The sequence below is a fragment of the Portunus trituberculatus genome, chromosome 24, assembly GCF_017591435.1.
Source record: "Portunus trituberculatus isolate SZX2019 chromosome 24, ASM1759143v1, whole genome shotgun sequence".
Classification (NCBI taxonomy): domain Eukaryota; kingdom Metazoa; phylum Arthropoda; class Malacostraca; order Decapoda; family Portunidae; genus Portunus; species Portunus trituberculatus.
In genome coordinates, this window is record NC_059278.1 from 894,693 (window position 1) to 922,143 (window position 27,451).

The following is a 27,451-nucleotide window of genomic DNA, read 5'->3' on the forward strand; positions in this document are numbered from 1 at the left end:
ATATTAAGAGAAATTTCAATGTGTTTGTGTGTGTATGTATGTGTTTGTGTATGTGTGTGTGTGTGTGTGTGTGTGTGTGTGTGTGTGTGTGTGTGTGTGTGTGTGTGTGTGTGTTAGTAGTCTCGCTCCACCTACATGGCGTGCGTCGAAGCAATAAACATATCGAAGTCCACTCACGGCTGTGCGAATGGGTTTGTCCGAGAGAGAGAGAGAGAGAGAGAGAGAGAGAGAGAGAGAGAGAGAGTGTGTGTGTGTGTGTATGCGGAGGTTCTTTTGTGCGTGTGCGAATATACCCGAGTGTGTGTGTGTGTGTGTGTGTGTGTGTGTGTGTGTGTGTGTGTGTCCAGCAGGGAGGAGTCATGAGTAGTAGATGTGCATGCGTGGAGTAATTAGCGTGACCTTAGGAATATAGTACGTGACTTGAGCCTGTTTTCGCTGTGCTGTCAAGGCCGTGAGTATCGACATTGCTATCAGAGTTATCGCCGAGCCAGTATTGACCACAGTGCATTAATTCAACTTTATAACTTTATCACGGAACGAGGAACAAGAGGAGGAGGAAGAGGAGAAGGTGGTGGTGGTGGTGGTAGCAAAAGAAGGACAAGGAGGGGGAGAAAGAAAACGAGGAGGAGGAGAACTAGGAGGAGGAGAGAGAGAAGGTAAGAGCAGGAGAGTGAGAAGTGAAAGTAAATATAAGTAAAGAAAAAAAAAAGTAGAATGAGAAACAGGATGTAAACTGTGAACAAAGGTGAGGAGATGAATAAGTTAGTATGTGCTAGTTGACAAGTGAGAGGAAGAGGTGGTGGCTACGAGGATGCAGAAGGGAAGACGGAGGCGCAGAAGAGACAAGAAATACAGACTTAGCAGGACACAAATTACAAAGAAATGGTGAATTATATATGGCAATACCTTCAGGGATGGTTATATGTAGGAAAAAAAGGTACAAAGCAAATAAGACGTGTGTAAGTGTGGCGGAGTAAAGGAAAACAGTGAAGTGATTTCGTGGATGAGCGAAAGATGAGAGCTAGAGAAAAGGATGCTTGGGGGAGGAAACACGAGTGAAAACCACGTTCAGAGCGAGCCATGGACTAGCTCATAACATCGCCAAAAGAAAATGGGCAAGGAAAGGAAAGATAAAGACAGAGAAAAATAAAGAAAACTTACGAGAACAAAGGCTGCCGGAACAAAAGAATTGGAAGAGAAAAATCCTAAAGAGCAGGAGTGGATAAGAAAAGAATATAGAAAGAGAATAACCAAGGCAGGAGAGGGAGGAGGGGAGCCGAACCAAGTTTACTTTTGCCTACCTCCCGAATTCCCGCCAGTTGTTCCCTGGACGTCAGTAGAGGTACACGCGCGCCCCTTCCCAGCCCGGCCTGACCAACTCTGGCTCGACCACGCCGTCCTACCAGGTGTCTTCCCGTGTGTGTGCGACTCAGGTGTGCTACATTGTACATGTGTGGTGGTGCCCTTGGAGATACAATAACCTGTCGAAGGGAAAGTTGTTTGAAATCTGTGGAAAAGTAAAAAAAGTTTGCCCCATTCGGAAAGTGGAATGTGATCACCAATGATCTTCACGCGCTGAAGATGAGATGATTCTTTCTGGTGGAGGTGGACCTCGAGTGCCGTGAGTGCCACCCTCGCTCGCATCAAGTGTGAGAGGTGAAGTTAGTGAGTGTTTGTAAAGGGCGGCCTGTGTGACGTGTAACGGTGAAGCTTTGAAAAGTTTTGCAGAAGTTAATGACAAAGTTACTGAAGTGCAGTGCGTGACGTCATACGTAACACACAAGCCAGGCGTCACGAAGGCAGCACTCTGTGGCACGAGGATACTCCGTGAAGGGCTTGGCTCTGTGCGACACCGCTCAGCCGACCCTCCTCACCGCAGCCCCGCGGCAGCGTGCAGTGCGTGGGGCCGTAATTCCCGTGTGTGTCCTGCATGGCCGCGTAGAGGGACTGCCACATAAGCGTCACAGACCACAGTGCCCTCCAGTAGCAGCCGCCCCACGACCACCTACCACGAGCAGCGCGTCCCCGCGTCAGCGCTGCCGGCAAACTGGGTCCCGCTCACACCAGGTTATATGAATCAAATTGATCCGTCTCTTTACAATTCGGGTGCCGGACTTTAGGCGTGTCCGGAATGGTGGTGTGCCCGTGGTAATCGCCATCATCACAATGGTCTACATGGCTGTACGAGCGGTCGTGGGCGTGTGGGCGTGGCTGGTGCTCATGGGCGTCCTGCCCCAAAGCCAAGTCACAGGCACCCGCCCCATGTACATCTACACGCAGGACAATATCTCCACTCTGGCGGCCCCGCCGCCCATCTATGCTGTGTCGTCCTGCCCCGCCCGCTGTACCTGCGTCGGCACCACCGTTGACTGTGCCAGGAGAGGACTGATGAGGCTAACCAGGGGCGTCCCCAACGAGACACTGCGCCTGTAAGTATGCCCGCCGTCCCCGCACACATATAAGGTTGTGTACTTACATGTAGCTATTCATTCAAGCATGTGCAAGTTTGCATGTTAGGTGTTGCTTTGATGGGGCTCCATTTTATTTTGTGTTTTTATCGTCCTGCTCTCCTCCGTGTGCGTGTTCACTTTATCTTTGCATGTACGTATCGCTCATGTGTCACCCGACCGTTGAAAACGAAATATGATTACATTCACATCAACGACTTACGTTTCCGATGGATGTCTTGTACTGTTCACTGTGTTATTCACCTTTGTATTCTTTCCATCATATGAGGATCTGTTTTTGATGCATCCTTTCTCTTCCTCCATAACTTGGTGTATTCTCTCCTTCCCTTGCCTCCTTCCTTCCTACATCCCTCCACCTCCGTGTTTACCTTCCCGGCGGCTTCACCTGGTTCTCACTAATTAATTTTGGTCCCGACGCCTTTACCTGGAGCTGGAATTATGGGAAAAAAGTTAATAAATAATGTAAACGCCGATAAAAGCTTCCGCTGCAGTACGATTCTCCGCCGCGACTTCACAGGGGCATGAATTCCATTTGAAGGATCGTGATGAAAGAGAAAAAGAACAATAGCAAGTGTAAGTGAGAGTAAAAGTGATGTAAAAGAAAATCGATATCTAGGGTTAGGAGTTATAGATATTTGTAATGAAACGAGATGGAAAAGTGATTTCTTACGTTGCAATTAAGGTACTGAAATACATTAATGCTTGAAGAAAAAACGAGGATTGAAAGCAAAAAAAAAAGGTTAGTTTCGCAGCCAACAAAACTAGGAAAAAATTGTTAGTCATAATACTGTAAATAGGCAAAAAATAAATAAATAAATGAATATGATAAGTAGTTTAATGCAATATAAGGAAGAAAGATATTTCAGCTACGGAAAAACAAATGGACAACTAACAAAGGAGAAAAGAAAAGAAAACGTAACATAACGAAAAAGTATAAAATGTGATGAAGAAAGAATCACATAATGAAACGAAACAAATGAAAGATAATGATTCCAGAACACACACACACACACACACACACACACACACACACACACACGCGTTGCGCCCTTAAAAGCACCGCGCACTGATCGGTACAGACTTAGCGCGGTGCCCACTATTGTGCGAGCCTTAAATAAATAAGTGAATTCTAGGTTAAGTTTATCCATAGTTAGGTTAAGCATTTTTAGTTCATTGTGGTAATGTTCCCCCCCCCCCCTGTACATTTTCAGTGTAATTTTTTACATTGCCTAACTAATAAACCGTTTATTATTATTATTATTATTATTATTATTATTATTATTATTACACACACACACACACACACACACACACACACACACACACACACACACACAAAGATGAAAAGAAAGATAAATTTTTCCCAACCAACCAAACTAAAACATATAATGGTGAAATCTGTTACAAAAATTAGTAAAAATCTTATCCCTTCAGTACCAGGACGCACTTTCATATTCATTCTGCTTACTATTTGGCGATTTTACACACCTTCAGATACTTATGTGAGGATTAAACTAGTGAAGACTGGCCATTAATCCCTTCAGTATTGGGACATATTTTGATCTTGAGAATTGCGTACGATTAAACCATTTTATTGACATTATGAAGAGTCTATGGAGGCCACAGTCTTCACTATTGTAATCCCTCGCATACGTTTCTGAGGGTGTATAGAATCACCAAATAGTAAGCAGAGTGAATATGGAAATACGTCCTAGTACTGAAGGGGTTAAAATTCTAACCTCCATAAACCTATCCTAATGTCAATAAAATCGTCTAAAATCGTCTAATCCCACTAACAATTCATAATAAAAATGTGTTCCAATATTAAAGGGATTAAGATGATAGAAAGAGGCGAATATTGTCAAAGATGCAAACTCTGACGACTAACTTGGAGGTGGTGAGGTTGGAAGGTAGCGGAGGAATATTTCAGGAACTTTACTTAGCGGGTTTACAAGTGGAGTTTAGCGGAGGAGGAGGAGGAGGAGCGCGCTGGGTGTTGATGGCGCGAAATAGCTTATCACGAGGGAAAGGGTTGAGAGTGGCTGGCTGCACCAAATAAGGCAGCACCACAGCAAGGTCACCAGGCCACAGCGCTCCGAGTTTCTAATGATGTAATATATATATTTTATTGTCTCGATTTAAATGGAATATATTTTGAAGTGTTTAATTTTTTTGTTTTTTGTATCTAATTTAACAAAACCTTCCAGATCATCTCAAAACCTTCCTGAAAATGGAAAAAAGTCCTTACCAAACCTTACTAAACCATCCCAAAAACATACCAAACTAATAATAATAATAATAATAATAATAATAATGATAATAATAATACGGGAAATCTTGAACTGAAAATACAATTAATTACAAACTTTATGGCACTGAATTAATTAGATCACGAAAATAAATGACAGAAAAAAAAGAAAACAAAAAGCCTCACAAAACCACACAATACCTTCTCAATGAAACCGTAATTTTGAGTGTGTTTTGAGTGTTTTAGGTGTGTTTTGAGTGTTTTGAGTGTTTTGAGTGTTTTGAGTGTTTTTGTGTGCTTTGAGTGTTTTAGGTGTGTTTTGAGTGTTTTAGGTGTGTTTTGAGTGTTTTAGGTGTTTTGAGTGTTTAAGTTGTGTTTTGAGTGTTTTTTGAGTGTTTAGGTGTGTTTTGAGTGTTTTAGGTGTGTTTTGAGTGTTTAAGTTGTGTTTTGAGTGTGTTTTATTACTAAACGACTGTAAAAAAAAATATTGTCGCATTTTTTCGTCAGTTTTGTCTTGATTTAAGAAGATTTTTTTTTGTGTTGTTTATTTTTATTTAATTTAGTTTTTTTCTATTGTTTTATTGTTTTGTGGAGTTTTTGTAATTTTTTTTGTTTTTGGTTAATTTGGCTGAAAGTTTTTAATACAATTAATTTTTTTTCAATTTTTTGTGTATAATTGGATAAGTTTTGTAGTGTTTATTTTTTTTTGTATCTAATTAATGTTTTCTATTGTTTTATTGTTTTGTGAAGTTTTTATTTATTTATTTATTTTTTTGGTTAATTTGGCTGAAAGTTTTTAATATGACTAGTTTTTCTACTTTTGTGTATAATTGAATATGTTTTGTATTTCATTCAGTTTTTTTTTCTCGTGTTTTATTGTTTTGTGAAGTTTTTGTTATTATTATCATTTTTATTTCGGTTAATTTGGCTGAAAGTTTTTAATGATGCGATGAGTTTTTTTTTTCAATTTTTTGTGTATAATAGAATATATTTTGTGGTGTTTCATGTATTTTTTGTAGTGTTGCTTGTTTTGGCACTTTTTTTCGTCAGTGGTTCAGCAACTTTTATAAATAATTTGCTTCATTTCGTTCAGAGTTTCTAATGATGCAGTTTTTTTATAACTAAAAGAAAAATACAATACATATTTATGACATGTAAACATTTTTCTTTCTTTTTGTGTTCCTTTTTTTATACTGGAGTTTTTATTTATTTATTTATTTATTCATTTATCCTTTTTTTTTTTGCTCTGCTGTGGCTTCCGTGTTGTCGAATATTTTGTGCGTAAACTTTTCATTTCATTAAAAAAAAGTACATTACATATTGAAATTAAATGGTAAAACTCTCTCTCTCTCTCTCTCTCTCTCTCTCTCTCTCTCTGAACTAAAAGGCAGTGTATCAGTGCGACATAATCACCTCAATATTCATCTGTCCGCGTGGTCGGCGTGTCCGTGCTAAGCGTGTTTGTGCGTGTTATAATTTGCGTAGTGCAGTCACGGATTGGTTAACGTTTGGAGCTTAAAGCGATATCTCCTTGCAGCTGGTGAGGGCGCCGTAGCGTGGCCCCTGCCGGCCTCTGACGCCTCTCTAGTCGCCACCCAGCCACATACTCACCCAGTCAGGCAGGAAGGTAGACAGACGCCAGTGTTCAGAAACGCCTTCCCCTCTCATTACAATTTTCCAAGGCCACAGATACAATTGACCGGGTTTTTAAGACAGTTTCCCTTTTTAAGAACCTAGAAATCTTGCCAGTATATCACCAGAACCATAAAAAATACTCTTAAAAACACGAGTATCTTTAACTGGAGCCTTTGGAAAGCAGTGATGGTGAGAAAACCAAGCCTTTCAGTAAAGAGGTTCCTTACGCTGATTTAGTCATATATTCAGCTGTTAGTATATTGGCAGCTATAGTCAGTCTACTCTAAAATGGCTCCTGGATTTCAAGCATATTGTAGCTTATTGACAGTGTAATGTGAATAATACTTGTTCTCTATTGATCAGCGCACTTATTACAAGGATACCTCACTGTTTTCCTCGAGATCTGACACCCTCTCATTCCCTGGGCCACCATTCAAACCCAGAAACGGGAGCCACTTTAGAGTAGGGAGACTATAGTGTCTTGCCCATTGAGCTGGACAGTAGCGGGGTTCATCTAGTTAGTCCGTCAATGGGTCATATAACTAGTCAGTCAGAAAGGCCGCTCATGTATATTCAAGTGAGCCTTTAGTCAGTCAGAATGTGAGTTAATTTGTATTCATTTATGTTGGGTATACACTTACCGTTATTTTTTTCTCCTTTTTATAGATAACGGTGAATCAAAGGTCCGTTAAGATAATCGCTATCGTCGCTCACTTGTCAATCATCCAGTCAATCACTTCGATTATATTCCTCTTAAGTTTACGTCATTCCGATGTTGCACTTTTTTGTAAGACTCGGTAGCAAACGCCCTGCCAGTCAGTCAGTAGTGCTGTTTCCCACTCAGCCAGTCAGTTGCTACCAATCCATCCAGTCATGTTAGTCAGTTTGTTTCTTCTTACAGTCAGGTATTAGACAGTCACCAACATACCAAACAATAATTTTATAGAAACTTCGATTTAAATATTCAATAGAAGGTATTCGCTAATTAATTAGATGTCAGTCAGTCAGTCATACACCATACACCATACACCAGTAAACTCAGTAAGGGTATTAATTAACTACTCAGTCAATCAGTCAGTCAGTCAGTCAGTCAGTTAGTCAGTCAGCCAGTCAGTCAGTCGGTCAGTCATTCAGTCAACCAGCCAGTCAGTCATTCAGCCACTCATTCATTCATTCATTCAGTCAGTTACTCAGTTAGCCAGTCAGTCAGTCAATCATTCAGCCAGTTATTCAGTCATTCATCCGGTCATTCAGCCAGTCAGTCAGTCATTCAGTCAGTCAGACAGTCATTCAGCCAGACAGTCATTCATCCAGTCAGTCAGCCAATCAGCCAGTCATTCATTCAGTCAGTCAGGCCTCCGGGTTAAAAAAACAGAGGCTTCATTTTGTAGTCGGTGACCAGTCCCGCCTTGGCAGCGTCACAGAAATCAATTGTTGACTGGATTTCACGCCACCGTTACAGTTTCGTGCAAGTGAGGAAGGGCAGTGACGGGAAGGGACGGGAGGGAGAGGAGAGGGAGGTGACAGAAGGACGGGGAGGGGAAGGAGAATGAGGCAGCGGGAAGACTGGAAGGGAGAGGAGAGGGGAAGTAAAGGGAAGGAAGGCGGGGAGAGAGTAGTGAAGGGAAAGACATATTGATTAAAAAATTATGGTGTGATAAACTGAGAAATATATGACCCACCACCACCATCACCACCATCACCATTATCATCATTATTATCATTATTATTATTGTTATTATTATTGATATTATTATCAGTCTATCAGGTGTGTCTGTAATCCTCGTCTTCTTATCAGGGTGTGAGGGAATGAGAGAGATATGTCTTATCGGTGAGAGGGTGCAACTCTCTCTCTCTCTCTCTCTCTCTCTCTCTCTCTCTCTCTCTCTCTCTCTCTCTCTCTCTATCTATCTATCTATCTATCTATCTATCTATCGATCGATCGATCTACCTATCTATCTATCTATCTATCTATCTATCGATCTATATTTATTTATCTGTCTATCTATCTTTTTATCATAATATATATATATATATATATATATATATATATATATATATATATATATATATATATATATATAGAGAGAGAGAGAGAGAGAGAGAGAGAGAGAGAGAGAGAGAGAGAGAGAGAGAGAGAGAGAGATGTGTGTGTGTGTGTGTGTGTGTGTGTGTGTGTGTGTGTGTGTGTGTGTGTGTGTGTGTGTGTGTGTGTGTGTGTGTGTGTGTGTGTGTGTGTGTGTGTGTGTGTGTGTGTGTGTGTGTGTGTGTGTGTGTGTGTGTGTGTGTGTGTGTGTGTGTGTGTATGTGTGTGTGTGTGTGTGTGTATGTGTGTGTGTGTGTGTGTGTGTGTGTGTGTGTGTGTGTGTGTGTGTGTGTGTATCAAGAATCAAGAACAGAGAACCCAGGAATCGTAATCACAGCCCCCCACACAAAGGTAGCGTCCGAGTGGCGCTCCTGTGCATCGCCTTACCGCTCTGCACGTGTGATTTACTGCCCTCTTATCTGCCCCCTTATCGCTAACTGCGTGGCTGCACCCTAAGTACACCGTGACGAGCTACAGGAAAGAAAAGACGATGAAGGGAGAAAAGAACGGAGAGAAAGAAATAGCTTAGGTAAAGACGATGAGGGAAAGAAAAAGACGGGAGAAAGAATAGGTAGGTAGAGACGAAAAGGAAGTAAAAAGAAAGAAGATTATGGAGAAGAAGAAATAGGGTAGGTGAAAGTTTAGGAGAGGAGAAAGTAAAACGATGAAGGGAGGAAATAAGGGAGAGAAAAAATGGGTAAATAGACTATAGGCGAGGAGAGAGTAGAAACGGAAAGGGAGAGAAAGAGAGGAGATAATGATAAAAAAAAATAAGGTTGGTAAAATTTTAGGAGAGGAGAGAGTGAAGACGACGAAGGAAGGAAATAAGGGAGAGAAAGAACGGATAGGTAAGATTTTAGGAAAGGAGAGAATAGAGGCGAAGAGAGAGATAAAAAAAAAAGGGAGAAGATAATGGAGGAAAGAAATAGGGTAGGTATGATTCTTGGAGAAAAGAGGGTAGAGGCGAAAAGGGTGGAAAAAAAGAGAGAAGAGATAGAGGAAAAGAAATAAGAGAAGTAGATTCTAGTAGAGGAGAGAATAGTGAAGGAAATAAGAGATAGAAGAAAGGAATAAAAGCAGAAAAAGATCATGAAGTAAGAGAATAATGAAGAAAATAGATGAATAGAACAAGTAAGAGGAAAAAGGAGAGAAGGGAAGGGGCATGGAAGAGAAGAATGAAAGAAGAAAAATATGACGAAAGAAGAAAATAATGAAGAAAAGATAAACAGGAAAGCACAAAGATAGAGGATAAAAGATAAAGATATAAATAAAAAAAAAGATAAAGGAGATAATAACGAAGAAAAGCGAAATAGAAGAAAGTAGAGAAGAGAACGGGATAGAAAATAAGAATAAAAATAGAAAAAAATAAAAAGGAAGAGAATAAGAAAAAAAAAAAAATAAGACTAACAAAGGAAGTAGGGCATGGAACGAGACGAATCAAATAAGGGAGAGAAAAATGAAGAAGATAGAGAGGAATAGGAGAGGTAAGGGGAGAGTAGAGAAGGGAGGAAGGGATGGGGGAGGAGATGGGAAATATATAGAAATAGATGGGGGTGAAGGTGAAAGATTTGAGACCATAAAGGTAGATATGGTTGGGTGGAGTTGAAGGAGCTTTGAGAAATGGACAAATTCATGGGTTTTCTACACGAGATATTCCGCACCTTTCGTAAACCACGCCAGAACGGGAGAGAGAGAGAGAGAGAGAGAGAGAGAGAGAGAGAGAGATAGAAAGTTGTGAAAAATGTCAGAGAAAGATATTACCTTCTCTGACATCTGATTAAAGTGTTATTACCATTATTATTATTATTATTATTATTATTATTATTATTATTATTATCATTATTATTATTATTATTATTATTGTTATTATAGTTTTTGTTGCAATTGCTGCTGGTTATGTGTTGTTGTTTATGTTGTTGTTGTTCCTGTTGTTGTTTGTTGCTTGTTTTTGTTTTCTCGTTATTTTTAAGAGTGTTGTTGTTGGTAGTGGTGGTGGTGGTGGTGGTGGTGGTGGTGGTGGTGGTGGTGGTAGTGGTGTTACTACAGAGTGCCATTCACCTTAATGCCATTGTTTTGTTCCTGGATGCTCAATTCTTAGAAAAAGATTAAAGCAATGGAGCTGATTTTGCCAGATTGAGAGAGAGAGAGAGAGAGAGAGAGAGAGAGAGAGAGAGACTAGTTTGTTTACTTTAACTGCATGAGAAAGGAAATTTTATAAAAGAGAACCATAAAACTGAAGGAAATAGAAAACGAAGAGAAATAAAAAGCATTAGGGAGAGATGGAGGAAGAATAGAAAGGGAGGGAGGAGGAGAAGAGGGAGGTGGAGAGAAGATGGGAAGGGAGGAGGAAATTGAGCGAACATGAAAGAGGAGGGAGGATGAAGGAAAGATGGGAGGGGAGTAAAGGTGAAGGATAGAGAAGAGAGAAGGTATGAAGGGGAGATGACAAAGGCGGGGAATATGGGGAGAGAGAGAGGAAGGGCGAGTGGATAAGCAGGAAGGGAGGGGAGAGAGAGAGAAAGAGGGGAAGGGAGGGGAGAGAGATAGAAGGGAAGGGAAAATGATAAAGTAGACTTGTTTAAAAGGATGAACAGTGCCACGCTTTAATCCACCCATCATGTGTGTCATAATAACAATTCTTCTTAGAAAACGGGAGGAGGGAGAAAACGGAGGAGGGGGACGCTAGAGAGAGAGAGAGATAGAGAGAGAGTAATAATAAATTCCTTTTAGTACCGGCAGAGAGAGGTATATAAAAGGTACGGCCGTAAAAAGGGCGATAGATACAAAAGGGGAAAGGTGAAGATAGTAGTGATGATGGGAAAGGATTCGGGAAGGGGCGGGGAAAGGTCACGCTGCACCACGCCCTTTCGTAGTGGTCTGCTCCGCCCCTACCTCGATAGCGACAGCCTGGCACGTGGCGGCTGTCGTCCTAGTATCGTGGAGGAGAAAATCTTCGCGCTACGAGTCTCAAGGTTATCGCAAACGTGTAATTTGTAACCTCCTCCCAAAATTTGTACCTTGATTTGCTAGTGTGAGTAAAAATCAGGGTAATTTCGCGGCGTCCAGAGGAATAGAATTAATTAAAAGTTGGGTCTAGCTTCCCGTGCGGCCATTGGATGCAGGGAGGCGCGGTGGTGTGGTGGTGTGGTGGTGTGGACTGGCGGGTTGAAAGGTTAAGTCTAATCGAGGTGAGGCGAGATTAGGCGATGGATAAAGTTTCGCGCAGGAGAAAGAAATGGAACCAGGCAAGAACTCAAAAGAACCGTACCAGTGTGTGAGGCGAAGACCTTCCTCCTCCTCCTCCTCCTCCTTCACCATCACCATCTCCTCCTCTTCTTTTCTTCTTCTTCCTCCTCCTCCTCCTCCTCCTTCATTTCCTCCACCACTTCTTTTGTCTCCTCCTCCACCTCCTCTTCCTCTCCTTCTTCACTTCCTCCACCACCGCCACCTCTTCTGTGTCCTCTTCCACCTCCTCCACCTTCTTCTCCTCCATCTCCTCCATCTCCTTTTCATCCTCCTCCACTTCCACCACCACCACTACTTCTATCTCCTCCTCCACCTCCATCACCTCTTCTTCCTCCTTCTATACTTCCACTACCAACACCACCACTTTTGTCTCTTCCTCCACCTTCTCTTCCTCCTTCTTCAGTTCCACCACCATCACCACTTCTGTCTCCTCTACCTCCTCCACCTCCTCTTCCACCACCACCACCACTCCTGTTTCCTCTTCTATTTCCTCCACCTTCTCTTCTTCCTCCACTTCCTTCTTCTTCTCTTCCTCCTGTTTCACTTCCACCGCCACCACCACCACTACCACCACCAAAGCTTCTGTCTCCTTCTCCACATCCTCCACCTCCTGTTCCTTCTTCTTCCCTTCCACCACCACCGCCACTTCTGTCTCCTCCTTCACCTCCTCCACCTCCTCCACCTACTGTAGCAGCTCCACTCCCATGTTCGTGCTCGGTTCGCCCCAATTTTCTACCTATTAACTTGATATCAAGGCGAGACGAAGATAATGCATGGAGGTGGAGGGACGTGTGTGTGTGTGTGTGTGTGTGTGTGTGTGTGTGTGTGTGTGTGTGTGTGGCCTGTTGTCTCTAATCTCTCAGGTAAATTATCGCGGAGAGAAATAAAAAAAAAAAAAAAGATTAGTCCTATTGTTGTTGTTGTTGTTGTTGTTGTGGTGGTGGTGGTGGTGGTAGTAGTGGTGGTGGTGGTAGTGAACTAGAATGACACAGGTACACAGGCAGTGGTTCTCATAAATTAGTTGGATTCGTGGCTGTTCGGCAGGTGAGTCACAGGTGTGTGTGTGTGTGTGTGTGTGTGTGTGTGTGTGTGTGTGTGTGTGTGTGTGTGTGTGTGTGTAATGCATGGGGCGTGTGAATCATGTGCGACACTTTATAATCATATAATGAAAGGTACGAAGGTGATAATGATTAGTATGCTGTGCCGTGTGTGTTCTTCCCTGCGTGCTGTGGTGGAGAAGGAGGAGGAGGAGGAGGAGGAAGAGGAGGAAGAGGAGGAAAAGGAGGAAGAGAAGGAGAGGGAAGAAAAGAAAAAATAAAAAGGAGGAAGAGGAGCAGGAGGAGGAGAAGGAGGAGGAGGAGGAGGAGGAAGATTGGAAAGAAGGAGAAAAGAAGAAGTACGTAGGAAGAGGAGGAGGAGAAAAGAGAGTAAAAGGAAAAAAAAATGAAGATGTAACCAACCGAAGAAGGAAGAGAGAGAATGAAATAGAACAAAAACAACAACAAGAAGAAAGGAAGAAAGGAAGGAGGAAAGAACAACAATAACAACAACAACAACAAGGAAGGAAAGAAGGAAAAAGCAAGAGCAAGAGTAGGAGTAACAAGAGGAATGAAAGACGGAAGCAAAACAAACACCGAATAAGGGAGAGCAGGAGTAGAAGGAAGTGAATGAAAGAAGGCACGATTGGCAGAACACCGTTGATAAAGAGGCGGCTGAGTGCAGGAAAGGAAAGTGGAGGACGCAGAGTGAGTGGAAGACTGACTTACAGACCATCCAACACCCATGCCTTCCTAGAGAGAGAGAGAGAGAGAGAGAGAGAGAGAGAGAGAGAGAGAGAGAGAGAGAGAGAGAGAGAGAGAGAGAGAGAGAGAGAGAGAGAGAGAGAGAGAGAGAGAGAGAGAGAGAGAGAGAGAGAGAGAGAGAGAGAGAGAGAGAGAGAGAGAGAGAGAGAGAGAGAGAGAGAGAGAGAGAGAGAGAGAGAGAGAGAGAGAGAGTCAGTCAAAATTGATCACGCACAAGAAAGTGAAAGGAAATGAAAAAACAAGATTTAAAGAAAGAGAAAGATAGAACGGAAAGGCATTGGAAAAATAAAATAAAACTTGAAAGAGAAAGACTTTGAATAGTAAAATCGTCTTGAGTTAGACATTATGGAAGAGAAAAGGGAGTTAATTAAGCCAAGTAGACAAGACATTCGTGAAAAAGCAGAGACGTGAACACTGCTATGTAAAAAAAAAGAGAAGAGGAACAAGTAAAATTATGAAATGATAAAAGTACTTCGACTCATAATGAATAATGCGTAATGACGCGTGAAGGGAAATGTGAGGAAGGAAAAAATGAAGAAGACAGAGGGAGAGGGAAAAAAATAAATGAGAGAAAGCAAGACTACTATGAAAAAAGAAACGAGGAACGAGTAAAAACATGAAATGATAAAAATACTTTAACTCGTAATGAATAATGAGTAATGAGGCGTGAAGGAAATGTGAGGAAGGAAAATGAAGAAAACAGAGGGAGAGGGAAGAAAAGAGAAGAGAAAAAGCAAGACATTCACAAACGAAGGAAAAAAAACAAAAAAAACTTGTTTGCTGCATTTTCTAATCTCTTAATGAAGGGATTTCATCATTTGCTTCACGCTCGATGGACAAATATGCCAAAAATGCTAACTGTTACCCCTCCACATTTCCACTTACTAGTCGTCCACCTCTCCTCTCTTCACACATCCATTTAGAACAGGTACACCTTATATATCCACCATGATTCTACTATTATATCTTTCTATCGTGTTGCTGTTCCATTCTTTATAGTATATCTCTATATCTAGCCAAATTATCGTAGTTTAGCACCTTTTTATCTTCACACCAGTCCACCTTCTCCACTACGTTCCGTCAAATTACTTTCTTCTCACGTCTTTCCATCCACTTTTGTATTCATTTGGATTATTGCATTTTAACACCTCCTCCACCTATATCCATGTTCTGACAAATTATTCTGTTTCCTTGTCTTTCCGTCCACTTTTTATATTCATTTCAATTACTTCATTTCAACACCTTTTTACCTTCACGCCAGTCCAAGTTCTCTGTATGTCCATGTTCTGCCAAATTATCCCCTTTCAATCCACTTTTGTATTCATCTCATTCATTGCATTTCAACACCTTTCTACTTTCACACCAGTCCTAGTTCTCTGTATATCCATGCTCTGCCAAATTATTCCTTTCCCACGTCTTTCAATCCACTTTTGTAGTCATCTCAATTCATACATTTTAACACCATTTTATCTTCCACCTCCTCTATAATTATATCCATGTTATGCCATATTATTCTTTCCCTTTGTCTTTCCATCCTCTTTTACATTCATCTCAAATCATACATTTTAACACCATTTTACCTTCCACCTCCTCCTCTATATATACACTATTTCAAATTATTCCCTTCCCACGTCTTTCCATCCACTTCTAAGTCCGCTTCCTTCACAGTCGCAGTTTACGAGTCTATATGCACACCTGGTACTTATCCTCACGCTGCTCACAGCCTTATCATCACCAAGTCAGGTCACTCTAGTGGAAGTTATTGAACAGACCTGCGTGTGTTCCTGACTGCTTAAGAATTTCTCCTTATTTGATGCTGTGCAGGTGAGGGAACATTTTTATTCTTCTATTCATTTGCTATTCCCGCGTCTTAAATGGTTTCGGTTCCGTCCTTGGTGGATTTAAGTAAGTGTCCGGTTCTTCTCTAAGGTGTGGGGTGAGGACTGCGTGGACCGTCTCGCCTCCCCGGACGGTTCCCTATCTTGCTAATGGGACGGTTCGGCCAATCTCGCCCCAGGAACTTGAGGCGCGCGAGTAATTTTCAAGGGGCTGGTCTCGTAGTTTCGGTCATTGGCAACCTGCAGATTTTGTCTTTATGTGATTGGTATGTATGAAGGTGAAGGCGATGATGCTGTGCCAGGTAGAGTGCCCGAGGGGGAGGTACTGCGACAAGATAATGACACAGCAGAAGGAGAAGGTTAAGTGTTATCTTTAAAGAGGCATACAGGAAAGAGGAAGGAGGAGGAGGAGGAGGAGGAGGAGGAGGAAGGGGGCAAAAAGAAAAGGAGGTGTGCTGTTTACTTCACCTTTGGAAGAATGTATAGGGAAGGGAAGGGAAGGGAATATGGGACATCAATATTCCTTCTCTTCCTTTCGTCTTTATAATCATCTCTCCTCCTCTTCTTCCTCATTCTCATCTCTCCTCTCCTTCTCCCTTCTCTCCTCTCCTCCTCGCTCGCCGGAAGCACCAAGGAGGATCCAAGGAAGCATGTGAGGAAAGTGTTTGTCTGTCATCACTTCGGAGGAGGAGGAGGAGGAGGAGGAGGAGGAGGAGGAGGAAGAAGAAGAAGAAGAAGAGGAGGAGGGATGTTTTTTTGGACCGCTGGTTTTAATATCAAGCCTTACTGGGTTTAATTTAAGTTGTGTTTATGATTTTAAAGGTTAATTTTCTTGCAATTTTCAAGTCACACAGGAGAGCGGGCCGTCCTTTCAGAGGCGAGTAGTTTTAGGGGTGAGTGTAAGGTTAATATTTGGTTTGGAACTGGTTTAATTTGAAGGCTTAACTGTGGATAATCACCTGCCCTTACCTGTGTGTGTGTGTGTGTGTGTGTGTGTGTGTGTGTGTGTGTGTGTGTGTATTTGACTAGTTTGTAATGGATGGAAAGATTTGATGTAACTAATTTGTCTAAAGTTTGTCACCTTATCTTCTTTCTCCTCCTTTACCCTTCTCTTCCTCCTCCTCCTCTTCCTCTTCCTCCTCCTCTTTCGTGTTATCTCCATCTTTCTTTCTTCGTCTTCTTGTTTTGTGTATTTTTTTTTTTTTTGTTTACCTCTCACAAACTTCTTTCTGAGTGTTTTCCTTTTCCTTCTCTCTGTTCACTCCTCTCCTTTATTCTCTTCTCCTTTCCTCTCCTCGTTTGTCTTTCAGTTATTGCCGGTAATTACAGTCATTGGTCTTGTTTCCATTATTTTCTTCTTCCCATCTTTATTCTGCATTCCTTATTTCATTCTCCGCCGGCCATCATTTATATTTCGTGTGTAACTTTTATATTTAGCCTTGGCCGTCTGTCATCCTCTCTCTCTCTCTCTCTCTCTCTCTTTCTCTTTCTCATCTCCTCTCCTCTTCTTTCCTCTCCTCCTCCTCTTTTTCCTCTCGTTCATCTCTCCTTTAGTTTCCTCTTGCAAACTGTGTCTTTGTTCTCATATTCTTCCTTCCAAATTTCTTCGCTTCTGTTTATATTTGATTTTATTTCCTTCTTACTTCTTTCATTCTTTCATTTCCATTATTTCAATTCGGCTGTATTTTTTCTTATTTTGTTGTCTTCCTTCTTGCTTCCTTGCTTAACGTCGTGTCTTTGTTTTCTTTTCATTATTCCCTGTTCTCATCTTGTTCTTGTTTCTTGATTTTGACACCCGACAATTTCGACACATTTTTCATCTCTCCTCTTGCTCTTTTATTTCGTAAGGTTCTTTGTTTATATTTGTTTTCCTCTAAGACCTTTTTCTTCTTTCACTTTCTTTCATGCTCACAAAGTCCTCCCTTTAATTTCCTCCTCTCCTCTTTTTCTTCTCGGTATCATCTTTAATTCCTTCCTCTCCTCACGCTATTCCTCCCTCCCTCTCTTCCTTCCCCATCCCTCTCTTTTTTTCCCCTTTTTCCTGGCGCCGCCTTGACCGGGATCGACAGAAGTGAGAGGAAGAGGAGGAAGAGTGTTTAGGATTCAGTTATCTGTGAGCAGTGAAAGGAATCCTGGTCTTTCATCCGTGTCCTCTTGCCTTCCCCCCCCCTCTCTCTCCTCCCACCTCTTACCTCTCTTGGCTCTCTTTTCCTCTTTTCCCCTTCCTTTTCCTCTTCCTCTTCCTTGATCTCGAACTCCATTATCGTTCTGTTTAAGGGAGAGAAAGAGTAATTTGAACGGTTTATTCTTCTTTCGTAACTTTTAATTATTCGTCTGTTACCTCATCGTTTCTTTTCTGAGTGTGTTGTTCCTTCAGTGTTGTTTATTTTTCTCTCTGTGCTTCGCGTCCTCTTTTTCCAAGTCTCGTGTGTAATCAGTGGAAAGGAAAGTCCGTAGAAACTTGCAAATCTTCCTGAAACTAAACTTGGACTTTAAATGTAGAAATATCTCTCTTTCGTGTTTCTTTTGTCGACACACTGACTTACTTTTTTGCTTACTCATACTTATTCTCTCTCTCTCTCTCTCTCTCTCTCTCTCTCTCTCTCTCTCTCTCTCTCTCTCTCTCTCTCTCTCTCACTCGCTTGCTTGATTAATCTTGCATGAATAAACCTCTCCCTCCCTCCCTTTCTCCCTCCCTCCACCTCAATTGGTTATACAATTCTTGCATTATTCACAGACAAACCGCTCGTGTCTGTGTGTGTGTGTGTGTGTGTGTGTGTGTGTGTGTGTGTGTGTGTGTGTGTGTGTGTGTGTGTGTGTGTGAGTCTTGATTGACTTGCACGTATTTAACAAACTTGTGATTGGGGGTTGGTAAGTTTGGAGCCAAAACAATGAGACACACACACACACACACACACACACACACACACACACACACACACACACACACACACACACACACACACACACACACACACACACACACACAGAAACCAAACTGATCCATGCAAGAGAGGAAGCGAAGCGGAAAGGAAGAAGAGCGAACAGCGAAATATGGGTCAGGACTGAACAATGCAAAAATGAAAAGCTGATAAATAAGTCAAACCAAACCGAAACACGAAATTGAGGCCTGGAGCGAACGAAGACAAATGGGAGAGGAAGGACGAACCGACATGGATAACATTTTTTAAATCGACGAACGTAGACGGACACATGCAGAATAGGACTTGAGGCGAAGACGAAAAATAAACGAAGGAAAAATGCATGACAGGAAAGGTAGAGAATAACAAAAGGAAAAACTAGAGAGAGAGAGAGAGAGAGAGAGAGAGAGAGAGAGAGAGAGAGAGAGAGAGAGAGAGGTGGGAAGGGGATTATGGGATGGAGAAGGGGACCCTAAAATCGTATGTCTGTTTGCCGATGCATTTGTAAGTTATTTTTGGCGGCCTTTCAGTGGCGCGGAAGGGAAGGAAGGGGAAGAAGCCTTAGCTGATGGAGGGACGGGGCTGGGGAGGGTGAGGGGGCTGATGGAGTGTCGGGAGAGGGTCTTGGCTGGGAGAGGGAGGTGAGAGGCAGGTGTGTGAGCTGCAAGATAGACTGTGAGGGGAGATGAGGAATGAGGGACGTGGGGCCAGATCGAGTTTAATAATAATGATAATGATAATGAAAAGGTTAATAATAATAAATTTGCATTGGATTCGTATGTAAGATATTCATTAACTTTAACCTCTTCATATTCATTCTGGTTACTATATGGTGATTTTATACAGCTTCAGAAGCTTATGTGGGGATCAAAATAGTGAAGACGCATTCCATTAATCTTCCAACCTCCATAGACCTTTCCTGATGTCAATAAAATCGTCTAATCTTACCTAAACTCAAGATAATAATGTGTTCCAGTACTGAAGGGTTTAAAGCCAAGTCCAGGGATGTTACTCGGCGCCCATGCTGCGTGGCTACAGGTGAGGGCGTGTCGCGGGTGCAATCAGCGCCCAGCAGGTAGGTGTCCCGTGCCGCCAGTATATGCGTAGTAAAGTTACCTGTAACGCGCCCCCCTTCCTCCACCCCTCCTTACCCACACCAGGTCATTCACTGTTAAATGCCCGCACTTCCTCTCAATTTCGTGCATTTTATCTCTCTCACACACACCTCGCTATCTCCCACTCAGCCCCACATTGCTACTGCCACACGCGACGCTCACACCCTCGCCGCTGCACCACGCTACTACCGATACTACTGCTGCTGCTATTGGTACTGCTACTGCTATTGCTATTGCTGTTATTACTACTACTACTACTACTACTACTACTACTACTACTACTACTGTTGGTGCTGGTTGCTTTTTCTACGGCTACTTCTACTACTTTAACTACTACTACTACTACTACTACTACTACTACTACTACTACTACTACTACTACTACTACTACTACTACTTCACTTCCACCAGTCTTGCGTATCCACCGATGATCCCAGTTGTAGATATGCCATCCACTACACCACTCACATCACTCCCCACTCCACTCCTTTTCACAAAACCACTCCCATTCACACACCCACCTCATCCACACCTGCCCTTACCTTCACTCCACCCACACGAGCACCTTAACCAGTGTGGCCGCTTAACTCCGCTTAGCAGCAACACTTTAGCACCACTACTCTGTTCCATCTTCCCTCCTTCCCTTCCCTCCCCTCTTCCCTCCCGTCTTCCCTCCCGTCCTTCCTCCCTCGCCCATCCATCGCGGCGGGTGACAGGTCCAGTGGGCGGGCGGTGCCATTCAAGCGGTAGATGAATGGTGGTACAGCAAGAGGTGGTGGTGTACCTGCGGAGGACACGGCCGGCGGGAGGGTACAGCTGTCCTCGTGCCTCTATTAGGCTGAGGCGGGTGACCATGACACAAACTAAGGTCGTTATTCACAGGTATTTGTATAAGGAAGACTTCGTTACTGGGTCTTCTTCTACGCTTTCTTACTCTTCTTTGCTGCTGCTGCCTCCTCTTCCTCCTCCTCCTCCTCCTCCTCCTCCTCCTCCTCCTTCTTCTCCTCCTCCTCCTCCTCCTCGTCTGTTTGCTGTGCACGGAATAGTTCGCGCCTAAATGGTAAGCACGAATGAAACGCTTTTCGACTTTGGTGAGAGAGAGAGAGAGAGAGAGAGAGAGAGAGAGAGAGAGAGAGAGAGAGAGAGAGAGAGAGAGAGAGAGAGAGAGAGAGAGGGGGAGGGAGAAGGAGAGGGAGAATTGCAATAAGGAAACTCCCAGCAACTAAGCAATCAGTCTTTCAGTGGCGGCGATCAGCGAGAGGAATACCAAAGCGATACGGTCCCCAAAGAGAATACAAACTGGGAGACGAGTCGGGACGGAGAGGCGGAGTGCATTTAGTCGTGGATATGAATTACACGGAGATCTGGGCAGGGGAACGGAGAAGCGAAGGAGAGTTAAGTACCGGAAAGTTGGGTAGCACGTCTGAGGAGAAAGGGAGAGGAAGGGAGAGTAAGGGAGACAGTGTGACATAACCATTTAAGGAGTTTAAAGAGGTAAACACAGAGAGAGAAGCAGGAGGGATGGTAGTGTGTGTGTGTATATGTATCATGAGTTCTTGTAAGCATTAACTGGAGGGGATGTAGGAAGGAGGATGAGGGTGATATGATACCGTCTTCTTCCCTTCGTCTCTCCCTCTCCTCCTTCTCCTTCCTTCCCTCTCCCTTTCCTCCCTTACCTTCTCTTCCCCGTCACTTCTTTGTGTTTCTTCCATCTGTTAAGTCCCTCATGCTTCCCTATCTTGCGGTTAACACTGTTTTTGTAACTCTCTCTCTCTCTCTCTCTCTCATATGCCGTTTCTTTCACCACTTTAACATCTCAGTAGTTTTCTTTAATCTCTCTCTCTCTCTCTCTCTCTCTCTCTCTCTCTCTCTCTCTCTCTCTCTCTCACAGTAAAACCACTTGTATTTGGCGCGAGGATGAGTGGAGATGGGAGGCAGGAAAGGAGACGAGGAAAGAGAAGAAAGGTACGCAGTGTTTATATAGTAAGGGAGAGGCTGGGAGGGAAGAAAGACCGTCTCTCTAGATGACCCAAGAAGCGGAGGTATGGAGGAAAAAGTGTATGGAGAGAGGAGAGAGAGAGAGAGGGAGGGGCAGAGAAGGAGGGAGAGGTGTACGGTAGGGTAAGCTGGAGGTAAAAGTTTCGAGTTGCGAGTCTTGGCCCTTGGGTGTCTCTTTCTCACGTTACCACTGCTGTACCACCACCTCTCATACACTGGCTGGCTTCAGGAGGTGCCTTGTGGGGTTCCGTGTCTCTTGGGGCCTCGAGTCTTCTCTCATTGTATTCCTCCGCCTCCTTCTGCCGGAGTGGAAGGTTGGTGGTTGCGCGGGTAGTGATGTGAAGGATAGAAATATTTGATCGACATACAAACGACTATTTTAGCGAGTGTGTTGATTTCCCACGAGATGGCGCATGGGAGAGAGAGAGAGAGAGAGAGAGAGAGAGAGAGAGAGAGAGAGAGAGAGAGAGAGAGAGAGAGAGAGAGAGAGAGAGAGAGAGAGAGTTGCAGATATCCACGTCTCCCGAAGTTTCATAAATGCCGACAAACAAACTAGTGGAATGTTGTAAATCATGAGGAAAAAATGGTCGGGAGAAGGAGAAATACAGAACTAGAGAGAGAGAGAGAGAGAGAGAGAGAGAGAGAGAGAGAGAGAGAGAGAGAGAAAACACAAGCAAGCAAAGCGACTGTTGGGGCGAAAAATACCACGTCCATCGTAAATCCAAATCGTGGTTCTGGACGGCGGATAATTTTGAGTCGAGGGAGAAGTGGCGTTGCGGCGAATATAATGACCTTTAATGATACCGCCACGTCCCCAGCGATACATTATTTTCCAAACTCTCTATTAATGTTTAGGAGGCGGTCCCTGAGTGTAGCCGTGTAGTCTTGCCCTGCACTGCGCCGCCTGGGGGAGTCACCGAGCGCTGCCATGTGACGGGGTTACCAGAGATTATTCATGACAAGACTTCACGCGGGGACTCAGGTGTTTCTAGACGGCGGGCAGCTGAGTTATTGTTGTTTTCTGGAGGATCAGCACAGGGACTTGTATCCTCCATTCTCTCTCTCTCTCTCTCTCTCTCTCTCTCTCTCTCTCTCTCTCTCTTTACGTTTTTTCATTTTTCTGGTATTTTTACTAGTTCGTTTTGTTAAATTGTTGTTTTTTCGGGATCTAAACTTTTGCGGTGAGGAATTCTAACTCGCTATCTCAAACTATTTTTTCTTCTTTTCTTGTATTTTAATCACGCGTGTTGTCAGTGAGCTGGTGTGTTGTTAGGTCTCTTGCTTACGTCTATCTCCCTTATTCAGAATTGCCTTCTCCTCTCACTATGACAATTTTGCAAGGCCACAGACACAACTAGCTGGGTTTTTCAAGACAGTTTCTCTTTTTATTGAACAAGAAATCCTACCATTCTATCACTAGAACCATTAAAATATTCTTAAAAACGCTTTATTCTCTGACTATGACAATTTTCCAAAGCCACAGAGACATCTAGACGGGTTTTCAAGTCAGTTTCTCTTCTTATTAAACTAAAATCTTGCCAATCTATCACCAAAACCATAAAAATACTATTAAAAAAACGCTTTATTCTTTCCAAGGCCACAGAAACAACTAGCAGAGATTTCAAGACAATTCCTCTACTTATCAAACTAGAAATCTTGCTAATCTCTCCCTAGAATTATAGAAATACTCTTAAAAACACGAGTATCTTCAACTGGAGCCTTTGGAAAGCAGTGATGGTGAGAGGGCAAAGCGTTACAGAATACGGGTCCATGTCCGCCTTGGTTGAGTCCTGCAGAGTGTTGGGTTCAGTGTGTCGGTCTGCGGTGAGTCTGGCCTGATGAGTGGACAGTGAGGACAGCCACGTTAGGTTCGCTGTGGTAATGAATATGCTGCTGTTAATTAACCTCTGTATGTCCTTAGTGGGCTGTTGTTGTCGTTGTTGTTGTTGTCGTTCATGTTGTTGTTGTTCATGTTGTTGTTGTTGTTGTTGTTGCTGTTGTTGTTGTTCCTTTTCTTCTTTGTGTTCTTCATATTCTTCTTCATCCTCTATTTTCCTGTTCTTCATCCTCTTTTTTTCCTGTTCTTGTTCTCGTTCTTCTTGTTCTTCTTGTTCTTGTTCTTGGTCTTGTTGTTGTTGTTCTTCTTCTTGTTAGTCTTCTTTGTTTTCTTCATCCTCTATTTTGCTGTTCTTATTGTAAGGAAAAAAAAAAAAAAACCCAGACTTTGCAATACCTAGCCAGTACACCGTGTAGAGGCGGCTGTGGAGCAAAAACAAACATCTAAAAGTATCTGATATTTAGAAAACAGTACACATAACAGCAGTGAAAGAATTAACCCACAAGGACACGGAGTTTAGCACAGTGGCAAGGCGTAATTCACACACACACACACACACACACACACACACACACACACACACACACACACACATTTCTTGCTGTTTCATTATATTTATCAATTGTGTCCAACTAGACCATTAGTTAATAATATGTCCGTCAGGGAGCAGTAGATCAACGGACCGTGGCTATTATCAAGACTCAAATTCTCATCTTATGTATATATAATTTTTGCTAGCAATAAACTATTACTTACACACACACACACACACACACACACACACACACACACACACACACACACACACACACACACATAGCCAATCTTCCCTTTAAATTTGATGGGCACTCTTGTTAGTCATTTTGCTTCAGGTTTAGCATGCTCGTAACTCTGGTGGTCAATGTAAAAAAGGTCTATTATCGATGGTCTGTGTATTTGTGTCTATATGTGGGAATTATTTATTGGCACAGGCGAGGCGAGCTGGTCGGGACGCGGGTACAAATCTGGGTTAAGCTTCAGGATGTGGCTAATGTGGGTTTTAAACTGGTTAATGCTTCCCTGTAGTGGTAGTAGTAGTTGTGGTGGTGGTGGTGGTGGGGGTTGTAACAGTAGTGGTATCTCTCTCAATCAGCTAGTATTTGAATGTTACATATATGGTATCATCTCTCTCTCTCTCTCTCTCTCTCTCTCTCTCTCTCTCTCTCTCTCTCTCTCTCTCAATGCATGCAATTATTATGTTATTAAATACAGGACAATTGTGAAAATGCCAATAAAATCAATCAACCAATCTCTCTCTCTCTCTCTCTCTCTCTCGGTAAAAGTTTTGTACATAGTGTGTTGATGGAGGAAAGGCTTTAAGCGGTACATGTTTTTCGTGGGCAACAGCAGTGGGTCAGCAGAATGGTTAAGGGGAGGTGAAGGAGGCGTGGGTGTGCAGGTGGTAAGGGGCGAGGGGAGGTGCAGGTGGTGGGGGTGTGTAGGGGATTAATGACAGGGCTGTGGAAGGCCTAGGGAGGGAAGAGAAGGGAAGGGAAGGGAAGGGGAATGGTTGGGTGATGAAATAGGAAAGGGGAAGATGGTGTGTTTGGAAAAGTTAGGCGGAAGATTGTGAAATGGGTGAGGATTTTAACTTTGTGAATAACAGTAACTACAACCACAACAGCAGCAACAACAACAGCAACTACTACTACTACTACTACTACTACTATTACTACTACTACTGCTACTGCTGCTGCTACTACTACTACGAGTTTTTTTTATGCAAGAGGAAACTAAAGGGCAACAAAAGATTATAAAAAAAACCCCGCTTAAATTCAAGTTAAACTGATAATATATATTAGCTACTACTACTACTACTACTACTACTACTACTACTACTACTACTACTACTACTACGAGTTAAGAAAGGACAAGATTAAAAGCAAGGATAAAATAATAATATACGTTAGCTACTACTACTACTACCACTACTACTACTACTACTACTACTACTACTACTACTTCTACAAAAACTAATCTTTTAGAGGAGGAAAAGGAATAAAAAAGTGTAGGAGAAATAGGTTCAAAAGCGAAGGAACGTAGGAAAGTTAAGTGACAGTGTAGGATGATGAGTTAGGGAAGGCACAGAAGGAGGAGATAAGCAGGTGAGCGAGAAGAGAGAGAGAAAAAAAAAGAAGGAAAAAGAGAATAAGGAAGTAGTGAGAGACTGGAGGTAATAGGAGGAGAGAGGAAGGACAACAAGGGGCAGAGCGTAGTGGAGGAAGAGGAGGAGGAGCAGGAGGAGGAGGAGAGGGATATGGGGGGTGGGGGTGTGCTCAGGGTGAAATATTGATGCGTGTGTGCGATAAAGCCTTCCTGTGACGCCCCCAAGGGTGAGTGTGTGATGTCTTGCTTTAGGGTGACGCTGATGGACGGAATTTAGCTGCACGCACGCACGCACACACACACACACACACACACACACACACACACACACACACACACACACACACACACACACTGACATCTGCCATTCCTATTGACCAGTTAACACTCATTGCCTTCCTCGTGCCATAAACAACACTGCCCCTTCCCTCACCACCTCATCCCTTCACCCCTTCCCTCATCCCCTCACCCCTTCACCCCTTCCCTCATCACCTCACACCTTCACTCCTTCCCTCATCCCCTCACACTCTCACCCCTTCCCTCATCCCTTCATTCCTTCACCCTTTCCTTCATCTCCTCACACCTTCACCCCTTCCCTCAACCCCTTCACCCCTTCCCCACTCATTCTAACCCTTCCTCACCTCACTCCTTTACCACTCATGCCTCATTCCTTCACTAGATATATTCGTTTCTGTGTCACTCATCCCTTCCTCATCCCGTTCTCACCCCTTCCTCCCTTCTTCTCTAACTCTTCCCTTCTTCATCTCACGAGCGTTTTTTTCTTTTTACTAACTTTTGTTAATACTCTTCCTTCCTCATCACTTTTTTTTTTTTCATTCACTGCAAATTTATTTTTCTCATGTCTTTCCTTTTTCTCTCACTCTTTCCTCTCATCTCTCTCTCCCATCTCTTCACTAGTTACACCTCCCTCCTTTATTCCTTCCTTTACTTATCATCTCCATCAGTTTTCTTTTCCCCATTCCTTCCTCTCTCATTCTTTCTTTCTCTCTCTCCATCATCTCACACAAACCTTCTTATAATACAACTTCTTCCATCCAGTTGTGTACCTTGCCAGCAACAGATGAAGCAAAACGAGGGAAAATTAAAACAGTAAGAGGCGTTTGGCGTTGAATGATTTAACAACATCAGTATTCTGTCACAAGTAAGTAAATTTGACGTGATAAATTCGAGAGAAGGTAAAAAAAATAAAAACATAAAAAAAAGATGATGCGTTTGTGTAAGTCTGGAGAGAAGTAGTAATGTTTTGGTACTTTTGCCGAGAAGTTTGTGTGTAAGTTTTATTTATTTTTTTTTGCTGTTGATGTTATTATTGTTGTTGTTGTTATTGTTGTTGTTTTTGATGATGATGTAAGTACGTATGCGTCACTAAATCTTGCTTCTACGTCTGTGTTTTATATGTAAGAGTAGTTTTTATTTTTTTTTAGGTGGGAGGGAAGGAGAAATATTCAATTCTTATTTTGCTATTGTTGCTGTTTTTTTTTAAGAAGGAAAGAAAAAAAAAAGAATACAATGAAGAAGTCAAAGCCGAATTAACCAGCTATTGAAGTTGTTGGTGTTGGTGTCGTTGTTGTTGTTGCTGTTGGTGTTGTTATTGTTGTAGTTCTGGCAAAAGTCGTATTTATCAAGCATGACCACGAACCCCAGAATCTCAGAAAATCGACAGTACAAAACACATGTTAGCAAATTCCTCCAGCTTTCGTTCGTCCGTCCGTGATGAAAGCCAATATTTATGATCGTCTGGCAATATAAAGAAAGGCACGGGAGGATGTGGGCATTTCAGATTATGTTCCAGCCTTACTTATTACTTCAGCTTTAGTATGAGTATCCCGGTATCTCTTTCCACCGGGACTGACAGAGCTAAAGAGAGAGATTGTATGAGTGTACAGTGCTTTGTCAGGGCTATAGTTATCGGAGTAGCAGAAGCAGTAGTAGTAGTAGTAGTAGTAGTAGTAGTAGTAGTAGTAGTAGTAGTAGTAATTCTTCCCTATTAGTTGCTAAGAGTATGCTGTAAAAGTTATAGAAACCACAAGGAAAACAAACGGAGGACATCAGCAGACCTTTTATCCCTTACGATTTATTTATTTTTATTTT

General features: G+C 42.6%; 1 protein-coding gene across 1 annotated transcript in view; it reads left to right on the forward strand.

The window, feature by feature from the left end:
• Positions 1 to 1,204: 1,204 nt before the first annotated feature.
• The window catches only part of LOC123508487 (protein slit-like), a 339,938-nt gene continuing 313,691 nt past the window's right edge, over positions 1,205 to 27,451 (forward strand). The window contains 1 exon segment of the mRNA XM_045262247.1: positions 1,205 to 2,429. Coding sequence (XP_045118182.1) covers positions 2,167 to 2,429 — 263 coding nt within the window. The 5' untranslated portion in view covers positions 1,205 to 2,166.